This window comes from Protopterus annectens, chromosome 6.part0, assembly GCF_019279795.1.
Source record: "Protopterus annectens isolate FY-2018-M chromosome 6.part0, PAN1.0, whole genome shotgun sequence".
NCBI lineage: Eukaryota > Metazoa > Chordata > Ceratodontiformes > Protopteridae > Protopterus > Protopterus annectens.
In genome coordinates, this window is record NC_056737.1 from 1,096,326,607 (window position 1) to 1,096,348,485 (window position 21,879).

General features: G+C 41.7%; 1 protein-coding gene across 2 annotated transcripts in view; it reads left to right on the forward strand.

Moving 5' to 3' along the window:
* The window catches only part of CCDC88C (coiled-coil domain containing 88C), a 1,480,266-nt gene that overhangs the window by 783,712 nt on the left and 674,675 nt on the right, over positions 1-21,879 (forward strand). For both annotated transcript variants that reach the window (XM_044074710.1, XM_044074709.1), the window contains exon 5: positions 18,254-18,312. In XM_044074710.1, the coding sequence (XP_043930645.1) occupies positions 18,254-18,312 (59 nt within the window). The remainder of the gene's footprint in view (positions 1-18,253; positions 18,313-21,879) is intronic.

The window sequence follows — 21,879 nt, forward strand, 5'->3', positions numbered from 1 at the left end:
GGAGGCCTATTACTAGAAAAGTTTATGCTGGAAAATGGAAAAGATTCTGTTACTGGAGCCAAACTCATGGGATGGGCACAGCAGCGCCCAATTTACCTCATATTCTTCAATACTTAACTGAGATGCTTCACAAGGGCCTTTCCTTTTCCTCCATCAAAATTCATGCCTCAACCATTTCAGCTCATTACAATACAGAACCACCCCTCTTCTCTCATCCGCTGCTGAAGCAATTCCTCAGAGGGGCCAAAAACTTAAGACCACCCAGGAGATCCCCTACTCCAGCCTGGGACCTTAACTTTATATTGGAAAAGCTCACTCTACCTCCCTTCGAGCCAGCTGCAAGTGCAGAGTTGAAATTCCTTTCTTGGAGAACAGCTTTCCTTCTAGACATCACTTCAGCAAGAAGGGTGTCTGAATTACAGGCCCTCATGGCTGTGGAGCCTTTCATCACCTTTTATGCAGACTGGGTGTCCCTCAGGACCAATCCCTCCTTCATGCCACAAGGTGGTATCCAGTGTGGCCCTTAATCAGTCCATTCATTTACCAACTTTCTTTTCTAATCCACAGAACAAATCGGAATGAATACTGCACCCCTTGGACGTGCACAGACAATTTAGATTTTACTTGGACAGGACTAAACCTCTCAGGAAATCTGAACAGCTTCTGGTTGTATTTGCTGCAGGGGCAGAGGGGAAAGCTATTTCAAAGCAAACCATTTCTAAGTGGATTGGCCATTGCATTCATTTCTGCTATAAGCACCAGGGAAAACCTACCCCACAGGGGATAAGACCACATTCAACCAGGGCTGCTTCTACCTCTACAGCCTTTCTCAGAGGTGTCCCTACCAGAGATATCCTAGAAGCTGCTACCTGGAGTTTTGTACATACCTTCACCAAGCATTACCACTTGCCAATTTTTTCTAAATCCAGATCTGGCTTTGCCACTGCAATTCTGCAGGGCCTTTTAGCTGGTCCTAATGCTAATTACCTCTTCCCATCCTTAGCTTTGGGAATCTACCCAAATGTGATGACTGCAACAGTGAAACATGAAGAACATAGTACAGTTGTGAACACTTACCATAAATGTAGATGTGCGAGTGTGTTCACTGTTGCAGTCCTGGTTACTCTCCCTCCAACCCCTGACTTCTATCGTCTATACCTCTACTCTGGTTTATATGCTTAAAGCTTTCTGATGTATTTGCTTTTTGTTGGAGGTGTAACCTTGTATATAATTGCTTCCCATTATGGGGACACCGGACATCTGGGGCAAGAAAAACTGATAAAATGACATCGGCTGCATGCTTTATACCCCTGACTACCTGATGTTATGGAAGATGACACCGCAACTGACGCAGGACCCAAGACTTTGATAATCAGGCCGACTGAGGGCTACTGCAAGCAGGTAACCCAAATGTGACGACTGCAACAGTGAATACACTCGAACATTTGCATTTATGGTAAGTGCACACAACTGTACTTTTCATATCATCTTTCAGCATTCAGTAGAGTGGAAATGAGAAAAAAAATCACTTCTGTTGTTTTCTGTTGTCTGGGATGTGTTTTTTGGGTTCCCCTTCACAAGATTGAATGAATGGAAGCTTGAAACCCATAAGCTCGAGCCCAGAATCTCGAACTTCATTCACTCGAAATTGTGAATGGGAAGTTTAAGGCTTAAAAAAAAAAAAAGAGTTCACTTACCTTTTTGCAAGGGACAAGGTCCCCCTGCATCCTCATAGCTAAATCTAAATGCTCCGTGACTGCACTATAGCAGAGGACAGGGAAGTCTTCCGGTTTGCCCTTGCGCATATAGTGCAAACCAGAAGATTTCCCTGTCCACTGCTGTAGTGCGATCTCGGGGTAGGAATATTTAAGTAGGAGGGTGTGGGGTCGAAGCCCCCCTACAAAAACATTAGAAAGATGTCTTTTTTTTGTTCCCCTTCCCATTTTCGAGTTTCTGTAAATTCGAGATTCTGGCCTCGGGCTTATGAATTTCGAGTTTACAGAAATTCGGTCATGTGAAGGGGAACCGTTTTTTGAGGTCTGATTAATTGATGTTGGTTAGATAAAGATTCCATCGGGTGTTTTTATGGTTCATGTCCTTCCTTTTTTGCTTTGTAACCATGAGATGAAAGAGAAGGAAGTTTGTCTCCTTGAAACCATTCCGTTCTTGATAATAAACATGTTTTCTAGTTATATCACAGGTATAAAAGCTGAAGCAGGGAATTGACAACTATTTTACCTTGCCTTCACTACCTCTTAATTATCTCTTCCACTTCTCTTTGTTTTGAATTTGGTTTGATCATAGAATCATAGGAGGTTACTAGGCTAATGGCCCTTTGACCCTTACAAGCCAAGCCAAGAGTTTATCCCTAAAAAGAAACCTCAGTCAGCAGCTGTTGCCCCTGTCAAGTGAGGGACACAGGTGGAACCCATGGGACAAATTTGTAGATTCCCATCCACTCATCAAGGTTACGCTTGAAGAGGATCAGCGAGGTGCTCTGTTTGATGTGTATGGGAAGCCTATTCCAGAGATGAGACAGCCTCTGCGAGGCAAACCTCTCTCTCCAAAAGGTTTTGTTGATGTCTCATATTAGAATTAGGCCTTTTGAGCAGGTAATGCGCAAGGAGTTAGACTTACGGATATGGAGCGCCTCTAGTAGGGCAGGGTCTGTGATTGCCTTGTAGGTGAGACACAGATCACCTCTGAGCAATCTGTATAATACCAAGTAGAGTGATAGTGATTTGAGCCAGTCTGCATAGGAAAGGTGTTGGAGGCCATGAATTCTCTTTGTGAGGTATTTAAGTGGCCTTTCCAGTTGATGCAGATGTTTGTAACTTGAACATCACTGTAAGCCTGTATGCTAACACTAGCAGATATCTGTTTACATCATAACCCCGAGGGCAAAATCCATCAAAGTACTTTGCTTACCGTACATAGCTGGAATTTCATAAATGCAAATATGTTACTTTCTGCGAATGTACTGACTCGGTGGTTATTCACACTGTTGTCCATACCTCAGGGGGGAGACACTGTAACTTAATGTTTCATTTTTTTCTGGTTAAGGTGTTGATACTTGTTCTGTTGGTGAGCACACCATCATATCTGCGTTATATACAAGTGTGTGAAACCACTGTATTGCCTGTAAGTCTGCACAGTGACATTAGTGACACACAAGTCAGGCACCACTCAGAAGTAAATTGCTAGTAACGATTTACTCCTTACTATATCTACAACACAATATTACTGTAACTTAAGGCTGTATCTCTGTTCCACAGTCCGTGCAGTGCAGCGATTTTTTACTTAATATTTTATCACTTGCATTAGTCATGTAACTACTGCATTCTTTTTGAATTTATTGTGCTGTTCTCAAATTCAGTGGCAAACTTTTAAGCAATTCTCTATTCCTTGCCCTAACATCAGTAATTTGTCTTTCAGGCGCTCCAGTCTTTGTGCATTTTTAGTTAGATGTATAATTAGCTGCACTGCATGGACTGTGGAGTAGAGATAATTTTCAATACATTTTTTTACTGTGCTGGTATCATAGAGTTAGGTTTGCCTGCACCCGGAAAAAATAATGAAACTGTTTAAATAAGTAGATCTTCCTACTGCAGGCAGAGGGGAAGAGATTTATATTGGGAGTCCCTTCCTTTCTATTATGGACTGTCAGTTGCACTTGATTCTGCAAGGGTCTCTCAGTGCAATGACAGTTTTAACACTTCTGCAGTAGTGTGGGGGGGCGGGGACTGTCAATTCCTCTTGGACTACAAAAGAAAACCTTGAACAAAGGCCTGCAATCTAGCTACTTTTCTGGCTGTAGCTGGATAACTTCTAAGTATAGTGTAAAACAAGCTCTGAGCCAAACATAAATGAGGGTGATTAGAGACAGAAAAGAAGCAGTCCTTTTGTAGACGGTATAGAAGATGACAGTGACCCACACAGATCCCATTATATGTCAGTGGCATGGGAATTCACAATTACTTCTTTATGTCTGGTATGAAGCATACAAAGCATTACGGGAAAGCGAAAGGGTTGAGGAAGAACAAGATCATGTTGCTACATCAAGCCCCATTGGTAGCTTTTTTGTGGAAAAAGGCTAAAATTACAAATAAAGCATTTAGAGGTGTTAAAATAGGTCAGGAAACAAGGATAAAATGAAAAAAAAAACAGATTTTTTAGTTCTAAGGTGGTCTTCCTTTAACTCATTAACCCCAACTACTGTCTCCTAGCGCCTCTGTGCTTAGATCCAAGCGCACGCTATGAGATGTGTGGAGTTGTATGATGTTATCCCTGAGTGCCTTGTACAGGCGTGCCTAACTTCCCGGTCCTATTTCAAGCCCATATAGTGAAAACTAAGTTGAAAAAGTAATTGAAATTTGCCAGTAACCTTCTCAGCTTAGTTTTCACACTCCAGTAACTGTATGTTTACATGTAATAATTTCGAGAAAATCGACTTTTTTTTCACTAAGCCAATTCTGCCTGGATTTCCTTGAAGCAAGTGGTGGCAGCCAGTCATGTTAGCGAAATCCAAGCCACCACTTGCATAACACCTCCACCCCCCAGACCTGTTGCCATTGTTCTTTTACAGTAAATACATTGGTCCAGCAGCTAATGTTTCCCTTTTGTGCATAGCAAGCGAAGAATTTATTTATGTTGCTGCTGGATCCCTCCTTTTATATACCGCTCTGCTCTGAGAAGAGGTCCGTGAAGCAGTGAACTATTCCAGGTGAGACCCGCCAGTTTCACAAGCGTTTCATCTGCAGGTGAGTTATTTTATTTATTTTTTGCAGCTGGCAGTGATACAATGCTAGTATCAAATGGGTAAGGTACAGGAGAGAATGAGTGCAGGCGTGAGAAAGCAGAAAGGACTGCCTGTGTATATGAGGGAGGTACTGTTCTACATCTACAGTAATGCCGAAGAACTCTCTATTTCCCTCGTAGTAGTTTATCTACAGCAAGTGTGTGCTTATCACGAAGGAGATTACAATCCGTTCTATCCAGATGTGAAGAGGTTATGAGTTTATTGCTTTTTTTTATTGTTTACAGGGACATCTGTTCGATAGGCATTTTATGTATGGAGGGTAGTGTTGTAAAAAAAGCCGGGGTTACCACAGTTTATCTGCAACAACTGAGAAGCTAGCAGTTGATTTGTTTTGCTCATAACTAATGCATGATAAAATGCGTCAGAAAAGTGTTACAATTTTTTTTAACTTGCTCCGAATTATTCTTGGGGTGGGCAGGTATGGGGGTCATGTCCTGTATGGTGAGAGATCAGGAAGCAGCGTGATTCAAGTGGTGGTAGGTAAAATCTAAGTGTTCTTATAATGTGCAGTTTTGTCTTTGAGTATATTTCGTGCACATTTGGCTTTCTGTAGGTTGTGCGGTTCTGTTTATTCTAAGATATCCCATAAGTCTTGTTTTCATGTATATTTTGGTTAAGGAATAAGGGGCATGTGTCAGTGTTCAGTTATGGCTAACTCGTTTTTAATTTAGGGTTTTCGTTTGAAACGTGACAGGTTGCTGTGTCTCTATGAACTTTGCCATATGTAGAGCTCAACTGTCGAGTGCTGGAAACTGTCGTGCCTCTTATAATCCTTGCAGAACTGACATGAAAGTGTCAGCAAGTTGGGTTCTCCTGGTTTACTGTCCAGTATGGGCGTCTGTGATAGTAAGAGTAAGGAGTAGTATATGTAGGTTCCTTATTAGGGGTAAGGTTTGTGAGAACATGTTTTTATGGGTGTTTCTGCTGTCGCAATATTATGTTGAATGTAAATGCTTATATTGTCACTGGACAGGAGCGCTTTTAGATCCTGTTTTAATGTTTAAAATGTGTTTTCATTTGAAAATGAAATTTGCATGGCTTGGTAATGCTTGTCTCCCGAGTTTTGGTTACAAGGAAATGGATGAGAAAATCTTGACAGGTCCTTCCCTTATGTTGAAGTGACTTCCTGGTGTATGCAGTGCTTTTAGTGGAGCGTTCGTATCCCCAGCCTATTCTTAAGACAGTTTTTTTCAAGATGCTACTGGCCTCATGTACACTTGCTGCAGATTAAGAGGGGCAGCATCATTGTTAGAGATTTCATAAGTGAGCTGGTCACAGGGTCTGCTTTTTGCATGGTCTCTGGTCCTTCTTATAGGTTCATAGGTTGGTACTAGGCTATCGGCCCTAGGGCCTATACAAGCCTAGCCATAACAATTCCCTGGCTATTTCTTCCCACGCTATTTACTTCCCTGGACCCCTGTCTAGCAGGGCGACTGACCTGATCCCCGGGGTGAATTTCCTTTCTCCCATCCAGTCATCAAGGTTCCTTTTGAAGAAGGCCAAAGAGGCGCTCTGCTTGACATGTATGGGCAGTCTATTCCAGAGTCTGGGGAGTCTCTGGGTCAGGAACCTATCCCTCCAGCATGTTTTGTTTATTGTGATGACACGATTTAGATCCCTGGAGCGTGTGGCTCTGAGTGATTGGGATTTCTTAAAGTTTTGCATGTCCAACAGCTCTGGGTTTGACATGGCCTTGTATGTTAATCAGAGATCGCCTCAGAGTAGACGATATGTGACTGAATATAGCTGGAGTCTTTTAAGGCGGTTAGCATAGGGCATCTGCTTTAGGCCTGTGATTCTTTTAGTGAGGTATTTCTGCGGCCTTTCCAGTTGTTGCAGATGTCTTGAGAGGTACATACCAAATGGGGCGTTGTATTCTATAATGGGTCTAATGAGGGATGAGTACAGTGGGACAATGACCTCCTTTTTTCTGAATGAAAAGCCCTTAGTGATGAGGTGTGCCACATAGAAGGATTTCCTGACTGTTGTGGCGATGTGGTTATTGAAGGTGAGACCACTGTCCACCTGATGTTCTTCGTCTCACATTGCTGCAGTCATAACCTGTGGGTAGTCCGCTGTCCTCGGTCGGCCCGAATACCAAAGAGCTAGGCTGGCGTCGGTCATTGTTGCCTAGAGCTGACGTCAGTACGTAGTAGTACTTAAGCGCATGACCGATGCCATATCCTCAGTCTTTCTTGCCGCGTGGTCCGAAGCAGAAGCAGTGTTTGCAAGTGCCGTTCGGCGTTCTGAAATTTTCATTTATCGAGTTTCAGACCGAAGACCAAGTTGGGCTAAGTACCCCGTTGGGGAAATTTTTGTCTTTTCTTGCCTCAGTTATCCGGATGTCAGAAAAAGTTAATAATTGTATTTCTTGTGGGAAACAGATACCTCATAGGGATTATCATTCTTTCTGTATTCCTTGCTTGGGGCCTGAGCACGACGTGGTCAGGTGTCGCTTTTGTGCTAGATTTAATAAGCGCACCATTAAACGAAGATTAGACTGTGCCAGGCTTGTTTTTGGTAAACGGTGTAACTATAACATGCCGTCGGATCCTCCGCCCGCTACCGCTAAAAAGCGTAAGGATAAATCTTTAAGGTCTAAACCGGATGAGTCGTCCGTTGCGGACGCCGGTTCTACGGAGCCTCCGGTTGAATCTGTGGATCCTGCCGAGGGTTCGGCTGAATCCCAGGGGGAACCTTTACTTTACAGGAGTTGGCCTCTCAGGAGTTAGGCCAGGCTGAGGGTGCTTCTCAGGTGTCTGTAGTTCCAGTTTTACAAAAGGTTATTAGGCCTTCTACTTCAGTGGCTAAAGGACATGCTAAGGCCAAACCTTGTCTGGTTGGCCCTGGTCATAGTTCTAGCTCTCCAGCCCCTGTTCCTAAAAAGCATATGTTGAAAATGGCAGAGGACTTGATTACTTTGATCAGGGGTTCTATGCCCCCCCCAGAGAAGAGGCCTAGGGTGGAGGCGGATTTAGAGGGAATGGATCATTCCTCTGACTACTCTGAATCCTCAGCTGAAGAAATTCAGGATTTCCCTTCCTATTCTGATTCGGATGCAGAGGACTCCTGTCCGTCTGCTTCTCCTCCAGAGGATTTTTCTTTTTCTGAGACTTTACATTCCATGAGGGAACATTTCAAGTGGGAAGGTCAGGATTTTTCAGATTCTCGGAAAAGGCTTAGGGAATTTTTGTTTCTGCCACAACATAGGCCCTTGGCTATTCCTCCTGTCTTAGATGTAGTTCAGGATGTTTTTTCTGAATCTTCCCTTAATCCTGATTCTTTGCCTCTGGCCCCTGTTAAGCCAGACAGGTATTACAGAGTTCCAGAAGCACATAAGTATTTGTACAAGAGTCCTAGAGCTGATCCGGAAACTATTATTCAAGGTCCGAAGGGTGTTAGGGCTTCTGTGACTAAGAATCCAGTTCCTTTGGATAAGGATTCTAGAGCGTTAGATAGGTGTGGGAAAAACGTGTACACCTCCTCTACGTTAGCTATGAGGGCTTTGAATTGCCAATTTCATACGCTGAAGTATCAGAATTTTTTGTAAGGCCAATTGAAATCTAAGGTGGATGCTTTATCTGAGGGTATAGAGTGTAAGGAGCTCCAGGAGTTGGTTCATGCATCAGATCAAGTTGGCAAACATTCTTTACAGTGTGGTTTTGATGCTCTTCAGGCTTCATCCAGGGTGGCTGCTACAGGTTCAGTTATTCGTAGACATGCCTGGCTTAAGGATCAAAATTTGTCAGAGCATGTTAAGGCTCTGATTTTGGATGCTCCTCTTCAATCTGAAGTACTTTTTGGCCCTCCTGTGGAATCAGTTTTGAAAAAGATGGAAGATAAGGCTAAGTCTATGCAGACGGTCAAGGATTTTATGCAGGTGCAGCCCCCTAAGTTTGGTAGGAATTGGCCTGCTAGAGGATGGTCTTATCCTTCTTCGGATTATCAGTCTAAGGGCAGGTCTAGACGTGGTAGAGGCAGGGCTCACGCTCAGGGTTCTTTCAGACCTAGGACTTGGAGCTCTCCTGCACAGTCTTCTGGTGAGGGTAGGGGTCAGCCCTTTCGTAAGCAGACCCAATGACCTGTATCTTCCGCTTCCAGACCCTTCTTTACTGGCAGCTCCTCTAGGAGGAAAGTTGGGACTTTTCAAACAAAACTGGAATTTGGTCACCCAGGACCAATGGGTGTTGGATATAATAAATCAAGGTTACAAGTTTTATTTTCACACTTTTCCTCCTTTCAAAGGCATGCCGGATGTGCCTCCTCAGCAAAGGCTGGAGGCTCAGGAGCAAATTTCTCTGCTTTTGCAGATGGAGGCAATTCAGGTGGTCCCTCCGTCAGAAGTAGGCCTAGGATTTTATTCCCGTCTATTCCTAGTGCCAAAGAAAGGAAACACTTGGAGGCCAATTCTGGATTTGTCCATTCTCAATACCTACCTAGACATTCCAAAGTTCAAGATGTTAACATTACAACAACTTCTGCCTATGCTAGGCAAAGATCACTGGATGGTAACCCTGGATCTCAAAGAGGCCTATCTTCACATCCCTATCAGGCCCAGTTGCAGGAGATTCCTGAGATTTCGGCTGGTACTTCGCATTATCAGTTCTCTGCATTGCCCTTTGGTTTATCTACTGCCCAGGGTATTCACAAAAGTTCTGGCTCCTGTGATTGCTTTCTTCAGACAGAGAGGAATACAAATTTACCCTTATCTGGACGATTGCCTGATTCTTGCTCAAAACAAAGACATATTACTACAACATCTCCAGTATGTAATGGCAGTTTTAAGGTGCCTGGGGTATTCTGTGAACGAAATAAAGTCCAGTCTAGTACCCTCTCAGGACATGTGCTTTCTGGGTGTGAGACTGAATACAGCTTCTCAGATGGCATTTCTGACCCCGGACAAACAAAGAACTCTTCATCTTTACTTCCAGCAGTTATCAGTCATGTCCAGGCTGACTGCAAGGACAGTCCTTCAAGCCTTGGGGTTCATGGCATCTTGCATTCTAGTACTTCCCAATGCCAAACTGCATATGAGGAAGCTACAATGGTATCTCAAAAGTGTGTGGACTCAACACTGCCACGGTTTGGACACTGTCATTCGGATTATACCTTGCATCCAGAAGGAATTCTTGTGGTGGGCTCAGGAATGTCACCTAAACAAGGGACTCTCTGTGACCCGACCAGAGGCGAGTCAGATCCTAACGACGGATGCCTCGGACTTGGCTTGGGGAGCACACTTCAATGGGAAATGGATACAAGACATGTGGCCTCCCAAACTACTACATTTGCATATCAACATGAAGGAGATGTTAGCAGTTCAATTTGCTTTGATGGCCTTCAAGGACCTGCTTCAGCTGGGACAGGTGTTGATTCAAACAGACAACCCAACAGTCATGTGATACATCAACAAGCAGGGGGGAACCCATTCCTACCCTCTTTGCAGGCAAGCAATGATTTTGTGGGAGACTGCTCTGAGTTTTCGAATCAATCTTCAAGCACGGTTTCTGCCAGGAGCTCAGAACTCCCTAGCAGATATATTGAGCAGGCAAATTGTGGATCCCCACGAGTGGAAACTGGATCCTCAGGTTTTCAAACAATTGACTGTGGCTTGGGGAACTCCAGACATAGATCTGTTCGCTTCTCCACTGAATTTTCAACTTCCAAAATTTTGCACAAAGATGTTCCACCCAGATGCTTGGAAAGTGGATGCTCTATCTTTCAGTTGGAACAACCTTCACGTTTATGCTTTTCCTCCTCTGCCTCTTCTCCCCAAGGTACTCTTGAAAGTCAGGCAGGACAAGCCTTGCATGATTCTAATAGCACCAGATTGGCCACGTCAGCATTGGTATCCTCTGCTGAGGAGTTTAATCCAGGAGCCTCCTTGGCTTTTGCCACAGGTTCCTCATTTGTTGTCCCAGTCAAACAATAATTTTCTCAATGTTCAGGTGCAGTCCCTCCATCTAACAGCCTGGCGTATTCTGTGATGGAGCCGGTGGGGTCTCAGCTTCCTCAACAGGTTTTGAATGTCATTTTGGAAGCCAGGCGGCCTAGCACTAGAAAAGTTTATGCTGATAAATGGAAGAGATTTTTTCTTTGGAGCACTGCAAAGGGTTTTGATGTTTCAGTGCCTAATTTGAGTTTTGCATTGCAGTATCTTACTGAATTACTGGACAAGGGTTTGTCTTTCTCTTCTGTGAAGGTTCATGCTGCAGCCATTTCTGCTCACTATGATTGTGACCCTCCTTTATTTTCTCATCCTTTGTTCAAACAATTTCTTAGAGGGGCAAAGAATATAAGACCCCCACGTAGAGCTCCTACTCCTTCCTGGGATCTCAATTTTGTGTTGGAGAAGCTTACTCTACCTCCTTTTGAACCTGCAGCTACGTCTGAACTGAAGTTTTTGTCTTGGAAGACTGCTTTTTTGTTGGCCATTACTTCTGCTAGGAGGGTATCTGAATTGCAGGCACTCATGGCAGTTGAACCCTTTTTGATATTTCATAAGGATAGAGTTTCTTTGCAAACTAACCCTACTTTTATGCCTAAAGTGGTTTCTAATGTGGCCTTGAACCAGTCTATTCATTTGCCTGTGTGTCTGTGTCTGTGTGTGTGTCTGTGTGTGTGTCTGTGTGTGTGTCTGTGTGTGTGTCTGTGTGTGTGTCTGTGTGTGTGTGTGTCTGTGTGTGTCTGTCTGTGTGTGTGTGTCTGTCTGTGTGTCTGTCTGTGTGTGTGTCTGTCTGTGTCTGCGCATGTGTGTCTGCGCATGTGTGTGTCTGTGTGTGTGTCTGTTTGTGTGTGTGCATGAGAGTTAGTGATAGGAAAGAATAAATAACAGGCAGGGCTAGCCACCTGGTATTGTGAACTTTGGCTGAAAATAATTGTCACTGTTGAAATGACACCCTGACCCCATGTGGAAAGGTTGCATGTGAATGCGTGGAAGAAGCTGCACATGTTTGTTGATAGGAGTATTTCTAACCAGTTTGGTTTGATTCTCGGCTGGGATGTCCTCCCTGCATACAAATGCAAGGACATGTATATATATATGTATATATATATATATATAGATAGATAGATATAGATATATACAGAATGATAAATACCTGACTACAACCTGTTCATCCCAGGAAGGGAGGAAACTGCTGATTCTGGAGGAGCACCTGTGTTTCTCAAATGGTATGAGCCATGTTCCAATGAGATGACTTTTATTTCTGCAGAGATTGTGCTTATTGAGTGATATTGGTGGATTGTAATGACAGATGTCTGAGTGGCCTTTTATGGCTGAAATGTTTTGAATTGTCATTATTGGTTCATACGTTTGGTCCATTGCTTACAGGGAATAAAATCTAATACAATCAGGGAGATGTATATAGTTTAGTTGACAGAAGGGCTCAGTGATATAAATGTTATATACATTTTATTGCTGCTTTTACACTAGTTCTGCCATTGCTCAGCTCAGTATGTAGGGCAATATTTCTGCCTTCTTGTATTTGTTTATTTACAGACACAATAGTATGCTGCAGCATTTAGGTCAAGAAACAGCTTTGAACATGTAGTCAAAACATGTTTGGGTGGGATGAGAGGCTTAGTGAGATATTTTTATTGCTGATTTTTGGCATTGCTCAACCAGATATTTTGGACAATATTTCTGCTTTGTTTACGTGCGTGTCTTATTGTAACCAGAGGGATGGTTAGGTGAGATAAAATTAATTTCTACTTTTGGAGTAATTCTTACATGGATCGACCAGATAATTTAGATATTTCTGACTTTGTTATTTCTGTTTCTGATTCTACTCAGTGGCTGGCTGCACGAGATAAATGTTATTATTTGCAGACTACCAGCATGGGGCTACCATATGTTTTGGCCAATATTCCTGGCTTTGTCACTACTATGTAGAATTTAGGTGGGAGGTGGTGCTCAGTAATATATAAATGTTATACTATTATGACTGAATTACTCTGGTCTTCTCCTAACAGATTGTAGTGAGTATGCTTTACACCTGCACCAGGTAATATAATAAATGCCTACTCAACAGGTTATGTGCAGCAATTATCACCTGTGTCTGAACATGCAGAACTTTGCAGTAATTATCAAATTAAGTGCAGTTACAGTATAACACTGAGCCACTCTTGTCTTGTCAGATAAAGCTCTCAGCAGCTGTCACTGTTATTCACATAAGTAGAAGTCGTTATCACATTGATGAATGCACAAACCAGATTTGTGTTTCTGTCTGTGGAGTCGTTTCCATTCCCCCCCCACCTGTTTGTTTTTCTCATTTTGACAATTTGTTGTATTTTGATACACAGTACTGTACTCATTGGGGTTACATGGTTCATATTTTTGTGACTTGCCACAACAGACCTGATCCCTAATGGGGAACTGACCACTATAGTCAGGATGAGGTATCGCAGTTTGTTTAGGACTTATATTATAAAAATTGTGTTATTGTTTCATATTTTGGTAAATGACTTTGCTAGGGAAGATGTCAACATCCTAAGTAATACCTCATTTTGAACACAGTATTTGTACTTACTAGATGGTAAAAGGAACTGTCTGTATGCTGTAGACATGTACAAATATCACAGTCTGGTTTTGACTTGGGTTATGAAAATTGATATTTTGTTTTCGATTTTGGTAAATAACTGTGCTAGGGAAAATGTCAATATGCTAAGTAATACCTCATTTTGAAGACAGTATTAGTACTTACTACATGATAAAAGAATGTAGCAAAGTCAGCTGTCCAGTGAAAAATATAGGGCCTGATTTCAAAAGACTTTCTTTCAGTGTACGTGACTTATTCTGGAGTAACCCTGCCCTGATTCCAAGACTTGTAAGTGACTTACTCTGAAGCAACCCTGTCAAAATTCCAAAGAATTGTTAAGTGACGTATTCTGGGGTAACCCAGTCCTTATTCCAAAAGGCTTAAAAGTAATTTACTCAGGGTAACCTGCCCCGATTCCAAAATACTTGTAAGTGACTTACTCTGGGTACCCAGCACCCAAGTGGTGTCATTGCATACAATCAGGAGTCATTGCTGCTACCAGCAATGCCACCACTTGGGTGGTGGCATTGCTGGTAGCAGCAATGACTCCTGATCGTATGCAATGCCACCACTTGGGTGGTGGTGGCATTGCATACAATCAGGAGTCATTGCTGCTACCACCACCCAAGTGGTGGCATTGCATACAATCAGGAGTCATTGCTGCTACCAGCAGTCTGAGTCAGTCGCCAGGACTGGTAGGGGACACTTCAGATGCCCACAAGCTGAAGCCCCATGCCTGTCCTCGGCATATTAGTGGAGAGGCCGTCCTTACCCTGCTTTTTCCATTTACATGTGCCCACCTTGTCAATCATTGATTGTAATTTGGTGTTTCACAGGTAGTAGGTATGTACCTCTGCAGTGTCATCACCACTTATGTACCTAATGCAAAGAATACTGGCCTTGTGGCTAGGATGGAAGATTTGGATGGGCTAACCAGGTAATGCATATGATATACATACACCTGTCAAACATCAGTAGTAATCTGTTTGCATTTTCTTTCCTGTGCAGGTTTGTCCACCTTCTCACACTGACATGGTTTCATGATCAGGAGAACGACAAGTGAGAGTGTGGGTATGTGGCCATTCCTACATGCACTGGACTGCCAGGCTTGATGCACAGAGTTGGTGGATCTACTGCTTTTTTCTCTTTACATGTACCCATTCATTAGTATGTTGGCTACACCAAGAATGTGTATATTTACCATCATATGTGTCTACATGGTAAAACAACTGGTTCTGAATGCTGTACACATGTACAGATATCAGTTTTGTTAGGACTCAGGTTATGAAAATTATGATTTTTTTTTTCATATTTTGGTAAATAACTTTGCAAGGGATAATCTGAACGTGCTAAGTAATACCTCATTTTGAAGACAGTGGTAGTCCTTATAACATCATAAAATAACCGTGTCTGTATGCTGCACACATATGGAGATATGACACTTTGTTTCAGACTAAGGTTATGAAAATTATGATCTTTTTTCATATTTTGGTAAATAACTTCACAAGGGAGCATCTGAATGTGCCAAGTAATACCTCATTTTGAAGACAGTATTGCTGGTTCCAACATGGTAAAATAATTGTGCCTGTATGTTGTACACATGTGCAGATATCAAAGTTTGTTTTGGAGTTAGGTTATGGAAATTATGATTTTTTTTTCATATTTTGGTAAATAACTTTGCAGGGGAGCATGTCAGTGTGCCATGTAATACCTCATTTTGAAGACAGTGTTACTCTTTACAACATGGTAAAAGAACTGTGTCTGTGCACTGTACACATGTACAGAAATCACAGTTTTAGTCTTGTAAGATTATGAAAATGATGCTGTGGCGGTGGTGCTGCGGTAGCGTTGTCGCCTCACAGTAAGACATTGTCCTGTTCGAGTCTCAGCTAAAGCGTCTTCTGTGTGGAGATATACATGAATGGGTGTACCTTCGTTGAAGGTTGTGCGTCAGAGCTGGCAACTCGGCATGTAAAAATCTGCTGCCAATCATTAGCGGACCGGAGTTCCACTGTGGCGACCCCTAACCGGGAAAAGCCGAAAGATACAACATACATTTCCAATACTTCTCATTATTATGCCCATATCTTTGCGAGGGAGCATGGTAATCACACAAATGATGCATCATTTTGAAGCTGACATTGAGCCACACGACTTGTACACTGATATGTAGCCTCTGTCTGTTACCGGTGATAAGATATTATGCTGTGTTTATCAGTTATGATAAATATTATATTAATCATATTTCTGTGAATACACAGTAATGGTTAAGATATCATTTTAAAGCTGGCATTCATACAAACAAATTAAATACAAATTGTATGGGTCTGCATGGTACATTGACCAAGATATTGTGCTTTGCTTTTCCAAAAAAAGGTAAAAAATATGCACAATATCAGCATTCCTTGCCAAATATTTAATAATGACTTTGATACGCACTATCAACATTTACACTGCTGGAAAAGGCAGTGTCTGCTGATCAACTTTTGCATTTGCATTTTTAGTCTAGCTGTTTTAATTAGAGTTATGAACATTTGTTTTCTGTATGGTATTACAAATGGATTTTCTGAAAATGAGCTCAGGCTGCACTGTTGTTCCTATGGTGGAATTAAGCAGGCAGCCTTTTCTGAGCTGCACCGGAGTGAATGAGTTAGAGACTTTGATTCTTCTTAGGAATGAGCCTTTTTTATTCATTTCTGTGTATCTTGAACATTTGTAATAACCCACTGTAAGAGAAAATAGCTAAGTATAGATTTTGTGTTGCATGTTTTTATTTAGTTGCGCTTTGCTGACCAGGTTAGTCCGACTAGGTCAACAGCCTCTTTTCAAGACCCAAAGTGGTGTTTATAATGAAAAGGGGAAATTTGGCCAAGCGGTGGAGAACGTACCTATACTTCACTGAAATATAGCGAAGAGAGTAGTTGGCCTAGGATAGAATCTTGAGGTACTCCTGTGCCCTGACACAGTGGTGCTGGTAACATTTGTGTGCCTCTCACTTCAAATGCCCTGTTTTATAGGTAGTTTACAAACCATGCATACACCTCAATTGAGAATATGCATCTTTCCAATTTGGCTAGAAACAGGATATGATTGGCATATTCAGATACTCTGTTAAGATGGTAAACAAAGTTTGTGTCAGTTTACCTTGTTCAGTACTGCTTAAGTTACAAATAGTGAATGAGCAAAGTAGTGGAGCATGTGGGCCTAAACCTGGGTTGCTTGTGTGAGAAAGATGTCTTTTTAGTGAGAAGTTGGAGAGAGAGAGAGAGAGAGAGAGAGAGAGAGTGTGTGTGTGTGTGTGTGTGTGTGTGTGTGTGTGTGTGTGTGTGTGTGTGTGTGTGTGTGTGTGTGTGTGTGTGTGTGTGTGTGTGTGTCTGTGTGCATGCATGTGCACATCTCCTGCTATTACTATGTATAATGGAAGTTTTTTGTTCTTAAGCGTAGAGTTAGAAGTGTAGAGTTAGGTGAAAACAACTAAAATGTACCTGTATCTGTAGTCATCGTGGTAGAAAAGTGTTCTTAAAACCTACAGCTACAGATTTGCATGGTCACCAAAGGCACTGGTGTACTTACCGCTGGTTATGTAACAAAGTGGATTTCCACTGACACCCGGGGAGCAACTGATAGCCCCTGAGAGGCAGAGTGCATTTCCATCAGCAGACATGTTCTGTCTAGAGTCTAGACTTTAGCAAGGCCTTTGGCTCTATGACACACACAAGAGGCTGATAGGAAAACCTTTCAAAACAACTCCTGAATTGTTTCTACTACCTGTTCCCTAAAATTTTCTCCTTTAACAGGTAAGCAGGAATATCTCATTTTACTTTATTACCTTGCATCTGTAAATTAGTATTAGTCCATGATCTGCAATAGGTATTCAATGTGTTTCAATGTGACATATTTTTTGTCCAGTTTAAAGCAGTTATGGTACTTGGAGAATAATATATAAATTCTGTCTGGGTTCTTGCTAGTAATTTCACATATTCTATTCCAAATAGTCTCATAAATTACTTCAGAAATCTGCCATGTTTTGTTGCATTTCCCTTCGTGTTGCATCTTCACTATTGCATATCAGGTTCCAGTTCACACCTAAGAATAATAATATCATTTCTTCACATGCTGTAAGTGTGTCTCTTGTAACACTGCTACTTGTAGGCTACACTTCTTAATACAATTCTATACCCTTTGCTTCTTGTCCGTACCGACAGTGCCATTTACATTACATAATACGACTGATAAGGCAGTTGTTCTGATAAGATACTGTTGTTTTTCACATTTTCTAAATAGCAGGTTTTTTTATATGTTTTCACTGCTTAACTTACATGCTTATATTACTGTTTGTCCAGATGAATTTGCATGCAGTTGCAGCTTATTGTCTCTGTTTTGACATTTTCCCAGACTTTTTGTTTCAATAAAAACTTTAAAAAAAAAAAAAAAAAAAAGATATACATTTTCATGTTTAACACCCCAACCTTAACTCACAGCAAGCAGACAACTATGTACATTTTTTTGTAAAGTTGTTTCTTAAGTTATAATAAAACTTGGATATTTGGGGGGAGAAAAGAAAAACAATTAATGCCATATTTTATCATTGTTTATTTTTCTGACTGTTGAGACTATGGTACCCATAGGGATTAGTTTTAATTTGATCTTCAGTCTTGTAATATGAAACAGAAGAATGTTTGTTGGAGTCAACACATGCCTGAATAGGAGCACACATTAATTACTTAAGCATGTAAAATATGTGATGCTGAGTGGAGTCAGTGTTCCAAGTTACTTAAAACAGTCACTAACGTAGTAAATACCTAAACTTTTGTCAAATGTTGACATTTATATTGTACTCTTATTAGAAACAGTTCACTCTCCAGCCTCTGACTGTTTCTTCTTTCTTTTTCTTTAGATAAAAGCATGGAAGAAATGAACAAGTTGTTGTTACTCATGCTTGGATGTGCTGTGCAGGTAAGCAGGAAGCTACAGTTAAAATGAATAATAAATGTACAAAGGCCAGTTAGCCTAGAAGCCACGACTGTAAATTGGTTGTTTATAATGAACTTCAGTAGTGTTTTGATTGCTAAATCATATCAACACAGAAAGAAATGCGTTCTGTCTTACAGTGTTGATTTCCAAGTGTAGAATGAGTTAACTACAACTTCTAAACATTCTTAAATGGGCATTCACGTTGCTAGGAGGTGCTGGTTGTTTCCGATTAACGGACTTCGCTAGAAATACATGTGTATGCAAACTGGTAAAGTGTTAAAGATCTAATGAAAGCAGAGCTTTTGTTGTTGCTTTTTGTCTTCTGAAGCTGGTTTAATTGCTGTGGATACCCTTTTTGAGTTGTTTAGCATCCAGTGCCAATGTTTACAATTGCTGTGGTTTTAATAGCCCATCCACACAATCCCCTCTGCCTGATATAAAAAGTGTGCTTTCTGACACAGTCACCTACTATTCTTTTTTTTTCTTTCTACTTTTTGCCCTCACTGTCTTGCAGTCATCTACCCACTCACAAACAGTATACTTTTTGTTCCCATCATTGGGTAAGAGTCAGCCAGATAAAGCTGTGATTTAAGCAGCCTTTAGCAAAACACTAGGGAGGGACATGAAATGGACTGACCACAGATGTCATCCTCTCAATTCCTCAAGGGGTGTTCCATCTAACCAACACTGCCACTGCTCTAGGAAACATGATAACTGGTTTCCCTTCTGTCCACCAGGGAATTGGCACCAGCTCCATGTGGCTCCATTTTCTCATTTCCCTTCCCACCCCTCAGGAAAGATGAGCAGATCATACCTCTTCACTCCTTCCTGCCTGGCTATTCCAATGCTGGGGCTGCAAATCCTGGTCACCTTGGTCACATTAAGGGCTCCCATCCCTCTGTGACACAGAGCCATGCTGTCTACTATGGCTTATGCTTTCTGGATGTGCTTAGAATCCTCACAGGAAGGTGCCTTTGTTGAATTTAGAAAGGAAAGATGCAACCCCCCAAGAGTTATAAAGTACCCTGGTGGTCATTAAGAACCAAATCAGAATCTTTTAGTGGTATTTCATAATCTATGTATGACTTTTCTTGCCATCCTCCCTTGCTGCTATTGCCACTGTTTTTAAACTGATCATCTCTGTCTCTACCTAGAAGTCTTCCTGGACACTGTTTGCCCCATAGAGGTGGTAGAGGGAGACAGAGAAAGAAACTTCAATTAAGGGAATGTTCCGAGGGTTACCCACCTTAGAACATTTGGCATGGGATGGGAAAGACAGACATAAGATAAGGTAACCAATAAGTAATCCATGTTTAAGTTGCAGAGACCTGTCTTTTATTTAAAGTCCAGTCTTTCCAGAAGAGCTATCATTCTGTCATCGGACATTTCCTTAACTTAATGATATGTTGGTCTGTGACATCCCTCCTCTGGGCCAGTAATCAAGGAGCCTCAGTCTTCACCACTGACACTGGTGAGGGACGTTCACTTGGACCAAAGATAGATACACACAGTATTTCTAGATGCAGCTATCTGCACCAAGCACAATTTTCCTTAAGAGCACACAGGGAACACACTCCCATCATGGAGCTGGGTCTCTCTCTCTCTCTCTCTCTCTCTGTCCAGCCACAAATAAGAGTCCCAACTTTCACAGCTGTAGAGCTAAGTCCTTATCTGGGTGTTCCAAGCCAAGTCCTCCCCCACCATCTCCGTGAAATCAGTGCTGTCATGTCCCTGTTCAAAGTAGCTCATATGCGCAGTCTCTTTGAACTTTGGTTTTCACACACACCTGGGAAAGGCGGGCAAAGATTTACCAGCTACAGTATGTCCCCCCCTGCCGAGACTAGAAGGTAGATTCACTGCCACCAGCCAGCTACTTTAAGGCTCTTACAAGGGTACCCAATTATACTGAGTGAAATTAATACCAATACCAATGGTTATGTTTACTAAACAGCAAGGCTTTCAGGAGTCTGGCCACAGTGTCACCAAATAAGTATAAGTAGTCTCAAAAGTTAAAATATTCTATAAAAGACCAGACAAAATGAAAAGTTTAAATATATTTAATACTAAATAAAAGAACATGAAAATACTGAACATCTATTTACAATAAACACCAGAGTTTCAATCACATGAAATATTAAAAAATGACACAAATGGAAAGGTTCACACAGACACAGAAAAACAATACTTAACTAATCTCATTGTATTTTCCTGACTGATCTAAGTAATTACCATCCCTTAATTCACTTATTAGAGCAAGGCAAGATGATGTAGGTGAGTGGTCCTTCTTGTCAGGTTTCGAAATCAGACTGCTCTGAGACTTCTGTCTCATCTAGTATTAAAACATCATTTCAGTGCTGGATTACAGATTGACATCATATACATCTGGTCCCCACACTACCCCCTTTACTGGAAGCTGAGCCAAAGTCTTGTACAAATGTGTCACCACACACACACACACACACACACACACACACACACACACACACACACACACACACACACAGAGCTTTGCTAAGATGTGTTATATTATCTGGAAGATGTAAAAACATTCAAAGAACTGCGACCCTTGCAGGGTAGCAATTAGTTCACCTCTGAGGACAATACAGTAGGATTCCTAGTCCTTGTTTTCACAGACATTTTGTCTCTGTCTGCAATCAGAGCTGAGATACAATCTTTATGGCCTAAACCAGGTAATTTAATTTCAGACTGCTTTGCAAAGTTAGCTGGACTGAGATTAACCTCTTCTCTTCCAGTATCTTCTGTTATATTAATTTCAACAAGTACAATACAGTCTGTCATACAGGTATATTTCTTTTCTGTTCAGCAGGACCCACTATTGGTACATTTTTAAACAGAAGCAACTTTACAAATACATTTTCAACACAAGCACCTGTACAAATCAGTTTGATGTACAAATGACATATAATTCTTTACAAAACTCCAGCTAGCTATGGTGGCATATGTTACACATCCACTGCCTTACTTCTCCTGGCATAGCTGGCACTACCTCACATCATCACATGGTCTATTTGCCTTTATGCATCCATTTTCCTGACCCAAGAGAAATACACCTGGGAGAGTCCACCCAGGGCCCTGCTATTGTGTTCATGACTGAAGCTTTACATTACTGCATCCCACATTTCTCCTAAGATTGCTAAGCTTGCTTCCTCACCAGGGGAGGCAGTTTAGAAAACAGATGGACCGATGGATGGGTGGGTGAACATTTGAGGTGTTTTAGCTAACAGCTTGCAAACCTGCATGTTGTTTTCAGGCTCTTTGTACTTGAGGCTCTGCATACTGTACAGGTTGGCACCATATGTTAATTCCGATCATTGGTGCTCTTAGCACTGAGTGTTTAAACTACTCCGGGATAAAGCACTATAGCAGCCAATGGACAGTCTTCTTTAAAGGCATATTGTTTTGTAGGGTAGAATTGTCAGGGTGTTTTTTCCCCCCACTGATGAAAAGCCAAAGATAAACTCATTTGCCATTTCTTCAGCTCAGCATAAACCCAAGAGACTGACATCTATCTTCTCTTCCATGAGGCAA